Source organism: Macadamia integrifolia, chromosome 13, assembly GCF_013358625.1.
Source record: "Macadamia integrifolia cultivar HAES 741 chromosome 13, SCU_Mint_v3, whole genome shotgun sequence".
Lineage (NCBI taxonomy): Eukaryota > Viridiplantae > Streptophyta > Magnoliopsida > Proteales > Proteaceae > Macadamia > Macadamia integrifolia.
The window spans coordinates 3,704,595-3,712,261 of NC_056569.1; the positions used below are offsets into that span (position 1 = coordinate 3,704,595).

At 37.1% G+C, this 7,667-nt stretch overlaps 1 protein-coding gene across 3 annotated transcripts; it reads left to right on the plus strand.

Annotated features, from left to right (window-relative positions):
- Positions 1-852: 852 nt before the first annotated feature.
- LOC122058949 (disease resistance protein RPV1-like) lies at positions 853-7,658 on the plus strand. Of its 3 annotated transcripts, XM_042621663.1 has the most exons (9): positions 853-1,416; positions 1,543-2,674; positions 2,860-3,150; positions 3,238-5,019; positions 5,136-5,912; positions 6,417-6,471; positions 6,647-6,840; positions 6,932-7,105; positions 7,370-7,658. In XM_042621663.1, exons 1-5 carry the CDS (start codon positions 911-913, stop codon positions 5,877-5,879), a joined length of 4,455 nt encoding a protein of 1,484 aa, XP_042477597.1. In that variant the 5' UTR covers positions 853-910; the 3' UTR covers positions 5,880-5,912; positions 6,417-6,471; positions 6,647-6,840; positions 6,932-7,105; positions 7,370-7,658. The 3 variants fall into 3 exon arrangements, with proteins under 3 accessions (XP_042477597.1, XP_042477598.1, XP_042477596.1); XM_042621664.1 differs by having other exon boundaries at positions 5,136-6,471; positions 7,367-7,658; XM_042621662.1 differs by having other exon boundaries at positions 5,136-6,471.
- Positions 7,659-7,667: the final 9 nt, after the last annotated feature.

Sequence of the window (7,667 nt, forward strand, 5' to 3'; positions counted from 1 at the left end):
ACATTATTATAAATTGCTTTCTTTTTAATATTATAAAATGCAACAAAATGTTCTTATTATTATCACACGGCAAAAATTTATTTATTTATTTATTTTTTTTAAAGGATAGAAACAAGGAAAAAGGTTGTTATTGGATTGAAATTAGTGCGATAAAAAATTATGGGAAAATATTTTCTATAGAAAGTGCAGCCCTTACACCCACGTATATGGGAGCAAAATGACCAACATGTCTCATATGAAATGAAAAATGACTCATTTGTGAATGTTTTCTTATACATTTCCATTGACCTTTACGCATGCCTAACAGCCGCACTTCCTTATAAAAAACACTTTTCAAAACGAGAGCAAGAAAACAACAACGAATGAATGATCGATTGAACTCAATGAACCATAAGAGAGTATATAAGGAAACCATTAACAGTTAAAATCTCTTAATAGAGATCAAGGAAACAATTAACAAATTAAGATCTTTTAAGAGGAAGACACCATGGATGCCCTGATCTTATTGTCCATATTTTTGCCATGTGTTGAAAATTTATGATAACATGATTGATATCTATCATGTTGGACCATGATGCCCTGCTCTTATTGTTCATTATTATTTCTCCTACTTAGTCTCCCTACGTTTTTTTTACGCCCCTTTCTTACTTTCTTTACCATTCTCAGTTTACATGGTAAACTAAGGCTTAGAAGAACTCATTTTGCCTTCATTGAAATAAAATAAATAAAAGAGGCAAAGACTTGCAAGTTGCGTGGTCAAGACTCAAGACCAACTTTTCCACTGACCGACATGGAATAGAGAAAAAATAAAATAAGAAAAAGAAGACGAAAAATGCAAGTGGCACCATTTTTTATCATCGTCTCTTTGTAATTGCAACTACACACCTTCTACTGAAGAAACTGCAACTTCATGGCGGCATTTGATATTGGGGCTTCCTCTTCCTCTTCCTTTTCCTCTTCTGGATCTTTCACTTACGATGTGTTTCTCAATTTTAGGGGTAAAGAAACTCGCAATAACTTCACTGGTTTTCTTTACAAAGCTCTGGAAAGAGAAGGAATCGATGTGTTTATAGATAGTGAAGGCCTATGGGGTGGAGAAGAAATCAAATCGACACTCCTCCAAGCAATTCAACAATCCAAAATCTCGATTCCTGTCTTCTCTGAAGGATATGCGGATAGCAAATGGTGCCTCATGGAACTGGTTGAGATAGTTAGATGCCATACATCCAACGGTCAAAAAATTCTGCCCATATTTTTGGATGTTGATCCTAGAGATGTTCGAAATCAGAAAGGAAGTTTTGAAGAATCATTTCAGAAACACAATGGGAAATTTGATGCCCAGACCATAAAGAGTTGGAGAGAAGCCTTAAGTGTAGTCGGAGGTTTATCGGGATACCATCTCAAGCAAGTAAACATGTAAGTCTGAATCGATCTTGCTTTTTACCTATCAAGATTTTATATATTGTTCATTTCTTTTCTATCACTTATGATTTTACCTCGTTAGTTATTACTCTATTCCTTCTTGATATGAAATAACTGCAGGAATCAACCAGAGCTAGTTAAATTAGTTGTTGATTGGGCATTGAGTGAATTGAGTAGCAATTGTTTGGCTGAAGTTAAATATCCTATTGGATTAGAAGGCCGTGTAAACGACCTATCATCTATGTTAAATCTCGGCTCAAATGATGTCCGGTTTGTTGGAATATGTGGTATAGGTGGTATTGGGAAGACATCTATTGCAACGGCTCTCTACAATCGTATTTTTAAAAGTTTTGAAATGAGAAGTTTTCTTGCAAATGTCAGAGAAGAAGCATCAAGACCTGATGGTCTAGTTTCTCTGCAGGAGAAACTTATTTATATTATCTTCAAAAAGGAAGTTAAAATTTGCAACATTTTTATGGGGCAACAATTGATAAAAGAAAGACTACGAGGGAAAAAAGTTCTTCTTATTCTTGATGATGTGCATTCTGATTACCAACTTGAAGGTTTGGCTATTGAAGTCAATTTGTTTGGTCCAGGCAGTAGGATCATCATAACAAGTAGAGATGAACGTATTCTAAATTTGGCTAAAGTTAATGAAAAATATTGTCCTCCAGAATTGGATAATGAGCAATCTCTTAAACTCTTTAGTTTGCATGCTTTTTCAAGAGACCAACCTCCTGAAGATTATAAGCAGCTTTCCCACGATATGCTACACTTGGCAGGAGGATTGCCATTAACTCTAGAAGTGTTGGGATCTGTCCTGTTTGACATAAGAGACAAAAAAGTATGGGAATGTATGTTAAACAAATTGCAAAGAATTCCTCATGCAGACGTCCTCAAAAAGTTAAGGATAAGCTATGACAATCTAGAGGAAGATGAGAAATCTATATTTCTTGATGTTGCATGCTTTTTTGTCGGATGGAGCAAAGATAAATTAATTTCAATGTGGGAAGCTTGTGGCTTTAACCCGATATCAGCATTACATAAACTCACTCAAAGGTCCCTCCTAAAATTTACCAATGCAGGATCTTATATTAATAATAGGGGCTATTCTTATGAGGTGTTAAGGATGCATGATCAAATTCAAGCCATGGGAAGGGGCATTGTCTTTGAAGAAAGCCCTAGGGAGCCTGGTAAGCGCAGTAGGTTATCGTCTTCTGATGAAATCTTAGAAGTATTAGAAGAACAGAGGGTAAAACTTTTTCCTTGGCCCTTTTTTATTTCAATGTCAGCATGTAATTATACCTTATTGAGAAAATTAATATGAAGTATATGAGAACCGAGCATAATAAGTATAAAGCTTATTCAATAAGTGTGCCACACATCTTTCTTTCTTTCTTTCTTTTATTAGGTTTATATACATTAATTACTCTACAGGGAACTGAAATGATTGAAGGCATCCAGTTATCCCAATATCATAGGAATTTGAGTGTTTGCCTTCATACAAAAGACTTTGAAATGATGTCCAAGTTAAGATTTCTCGAGATTGATGGAGTAGCACACTTCGAAGGAGACTTTCAGCATCTTCCTTCTACTTTGACATGGTTTAGATCGACACAATGCCCTATCGAATCAGGGAATTTTTATCTAAAGAAATTAGTTTATATGGACTTATCACATAGTCAAATTAGACAAGCTTGGACAAGCAAGCCTCAAAATGAAAATCAGGTATCGTATGACCTTTTTTTTTTCTCATTTTTTATCACGTATTATCAATAGCAATATATTGATTATGTTCTAATCTTTGTTTGACAGCGGTTCAACAAGTTGAAATTTCTCTATCTCCGAGGATGTCATTATTTAAATGAATCCCCTAACTTTTTATGGTTTCCATACTTGGAGACATTGAATCTTAGTGGTTGCTTTAAAATGGTTAATTTACACAAATCCATTGGTGATCTAAAGTCTCTTGTTACGCTTTACTTGGATCATACCAAAATTGAAGAACTCCCAAACAATATCTGCATGCTGAGTTGTCTCAAAGATCTAAGTCTCAGCCAATGTTCATCACTCAAAAGCTTGCCTGAGTCAATCGGTGATCTAAAGTCTCTGGTTACGCTTGACTTGGTTGGTACCAAAATTAAAGAACTCCCAAACAATATCTGCATGCTGAGTTCTCTCAAAGATCTAAGACTCGGGCAGTGTTCATCACTCAAAAGTTTGCCTGAGTCAATTGGTGATTTAAAGTCTCTGGTTAAGCTTTACTTGGATGGTACCAAAATTGAAGAACTCCCAAACAATATCTGCATGTTGAGTTGTCTCAAAGATCTAAGTCTCAGACACTGTTCATTACTCAAAAGCTTGCCTGAGTCAATCGGTGATCTAAAGTGTCTGGTTATGCTTGACTTGGGTGGTACCAAAATTGAAGAACTCCCAAACAATATCTGCATGCTGAGTTGTCTCGAATATCTAAGACTCAGGCAGTGTTCATCACTCAAAAGTTTGCCTGAGTCAATCGGGGATCTAAAGTCTCTAGTTAAGCTTTACTTGGATGGTACCAAAATTGAAGAACTCCCAAACAATATATGCATGCTGAGTTCTCTCAAAGGTCTAGATCTCAACCAGTGTTCATCACTCAAAAGCTTGCCTGAGTCAATCGGTGATCTAAAGTCTCTAGTTACGCTTGACTTGGATGGTACCAAAATTGAAGAACTCCCAAACAATATCTGCATGCTGAGTTCTCTCGAAGTTCTAAGTCTCAGCCAGTGTTCATCACTCAAAAGCTTGCCTGAGTCAATCGGTGATCTAAAGTCTCTGGTTATGCTTTACTTGGATGGTACCAAAATTGAAGAACTCCCAAACAATATATGCATGCTGAGTTGTCTCGAATATCTATATCTCAACGGGTGTTCATCACTCAAAAGCTTGCCTGAGTCAATCGGTGATCTAAAGTCTCTGGTTACGCTTTACTTGGATGGTACCAAAATTGAAAAACTCCCAAACAATATCTGCATGCTGAGTTGTCTCGAAGATCTAAGACTCGGCCAGTGTTCATCACTCAAAAGTTTGCCTGAGTCAATCGGTGATCTAAAGTCTCTGGTTACGCTTTACTTGGATGGTACCAAAATTGAAGAACTCCCAAACAATATCTGCATGCTGAGTTCTCTAAAAACACTTGATCTTTGTGGATTGGAGTTACTAAATGAGTTGCCTAAGCCAATTAGTAATCTTGAATCTTTGGGTAAGCCAATTCAAGAACGCATTAACCTGATAGGAACCAGTGTTTTACCATCATCATATGATTCTCTACTAACGCTCCACAGTTTAGAGAGCTTAAAAATAGGGAACAAGCTTGAAACCTCTCCCCCCCCCTGGATTAGTGGTCTTCGACCGCTTGAAAAGCTTGAATTACAAGGATACACGGGGCTCGAGTCACTCCCGGATTTGTCAAGCCTGACTAATTTGAAGGAATTAACACTTCATAATTGTGAAAAGTTGAATGATATTGGAGGCATCAAGAGAATAAAGTCTTTGAAAATGCTTGACATGAGAAACTGCTACACCATAACAAATGCTAGAAGGAAGATATTTGGGCAGGTCAATTCTCTGTCTTGTATCGTGGCCAACTCTCATTACTTGCAATTAGTTATAGTTTCTTAATTGATGATTGACTCAGGTCCTGTCTTTTCCTTTCTTTGCTCTTATTTTTACAGGGAACACTTTTAGTGGATGATGTTGGGTTACAAAGAAGTGAATATTCGTTGAATGTTGATGATGGTGATGATGGGGTATGTAAGGGGTTAATTCTGTGTGTTGTTTTTGCATTCACCCAGCTCAATCAGGATCAAGAGGAGGTATGGCAAGAGGGTGAGCTACTGAACGACTCTCAGGTCTTTCTTGTGGCTCGTATCCATCGAAAACATGGAAGCTATTTCGATTGTACAATTTGGCTGCCGATGAAGGGTGTTAAATTCACTACTGAGCGAGATTCAATATACATTCACCATTTCAAAGGGTCTGACTTCTTTGGGATTCCATTGGAAGGAACAAATGCAATTGAGATATGCCATGTTTGGAATTGGGAGTTCATCGAGGACGGGAATCATAGGTATTGGCCCCATTTTGATGTGAAATTCAGGAAGGTCTTATCATTGAAAGGCAGGGAATGGGACGAGCAGGAAATACCTAATGAGCAATTAGACTATTGTGAGGTGAGGAGGATGGTAGCAGATTTCTTCAAATGGACGTCACACGACGAAGATGCTGGAACTGGATCATCTCTCTCTGGTGAGGATGCTCGAGGAGAGATGCGGAAGATGGTTGTCTCCAAATCTTCTTCAGATGGTGATGATGATAATGAATCTTCTTCATATGATGATTGTGAAACTTCTTCATTGCATGATGATGATGATGAATCTTTATATGATGATTGTGAATCTTTATTTCTTGATAATTAAAGAAGTGAGAGAGACCAATAAAATGATACGCAGGTTTGAATTTCTCCACTTGCCTTCTATTTTAACCATGTTTAATATATATATTGATGCCATCAGTTTTGATTGATCAGCCAGCAAATGCAGTTTTATCTTTATGTCAACCAAACCAAGAAAGACTAGTGTAACACGAGCGTATATTTTATGTTATGGGTAAGGGATCGTTGCCTGATCGTGTGGCTTCTGCTCCAGTACGAGACCAATGAGAGCACATACAGGGATATCAAAATAAATAAAATTTTTTATTTCACTAGATGCAGGGGCCATTGGACAAGACAGCTTTCTTTTTTCTCTTATATTGTATAAATACAAATATGTCACATATTAAGTCCAGCCCTCCCCACCAAAACCCAATAACTATTCCTCTATCATACCCTACTAACCAAGGCCAATGAAGTATGACAATTTTTACAAACAATATGTCAACCAATTAAGAGACTCCTGATGCTACTAGTAAGGTTTGGAATGTTAAGACTATTGGATCATTATTTCCTTTTGCAGCACACATGTCTTTGCCTGGAAACAAGGAGTGGAGTTTTATCTACAGAAAATACAGGTTTGTCTTTCCGATATCACTCTCTCTTCAATTTAGATATTGTTCCTCAAAATTTTGATTTCGTCTGCTAAGCTAGAATGCCAATTAGTTGTCGTACAGTGTATTCAACTTCAACTTCCACCTGATTATGTGGCCAATGAGAACTCTACATTTTTTTTTTTTTCCTTTTTAATAGATGGGAGTGAACCAACAGAGTGGAATGGAGGTGTCTGACTTTCAGTTGGTGAGAAGTTCTAATGAAGTAGAATCAAGCAGTGCATGTCTTGGCTGTGAAATTGACGATCTTGGGCTGGAAAACGGTGACATGGGAGTTCAATTCATCTAGATTTTGTAAGGGCCTTCAAGGGTCAGAGAAGTCAAATTCCAATGGTATGAAGTAGTATTCCTGTGAAAAATTTGATAAAGTTAAAGATGGGTTGTACTAAATGTCAAAAATTATTGTGACATTTAATTTCCTCAGGAGGTCATGCTCTTCTTGTCAAGTTAAAATTGAATCAATGCAGAAGATGATACAGTCAAGACTCAACAATCTGTGGTGTATCTTTTAGTTCTCTATTGGACAGCACCTCAATCTCAATTTGATGAACTGCCTGCTAAGCTCAAGAACAAGCTCATCTTTGTTGCCAATGCAAAGGTGAGTTGATCATTCTCATCAATCTTACTTTTCTGTTGCCGGCATTAGATTGCTTTGGATTGTTAATGAAATGAACCACATGTGATTCCTTTCAATGATTATATCAACAAGTGGGTTCAGCTTTAGTGATCAATTCCCAAGTGGGATGGTATTGAAAAGAGTGGCAAACCATGATTAATAGTTAATGGTGATTTTCAGTTCAAGAGTCTTACATGAAACCATGATATGAGAAAACAAATTAACAAAATCTTAATTCTTTAGCAGGGATTATGGACCGTCCAGAATATGTGGCCTCCCTCATATTCCTCTTCCGCAATGTACTTGCTATCTTCACTAGCTTCTACCTCTACAGCGACACTATTCAAAGAAGGAACAGGTTCAGGTTAATTGGTCCTGGAACTGTCATCAACGACAGTTTCTAACTTTTTATCGCATTGATGTTATAGGTGGCTGCAGCTGCTGCTGTCTGTGGAATGAAAAGCGAAAACTTGATGTGTTAAGTCCCGGGTTCTAATTCAAAAAATATGGAAGCAACGGAGAATTGTTTTTAGCACCATAAGAA

Bases quoted from the DNA above. Each gene is read 5' to 3' on its own strand.
- LOC122058949 (XM_042621664.1), top strand. From the start codon at position 911: ATGGCGGCATTTGATATTGGGGCTTCCTCTTCCTCTTCCTTTTCCTCT. The intron at 3,151-3,237 runs GTATCGTATGAC...TTTGTTTGACAG, and splicing joins AGCCTCAAAATGAAAATCAG to CGGTTCAACAAGTTGAAATT. The intron at 5,020-5,135 runs GTCAATTCTCTG...TTATTTTTACAG, and splicing joins GAAGGAAGATATTTGGGCAG to GGAACACTTTTAGTGGATGA.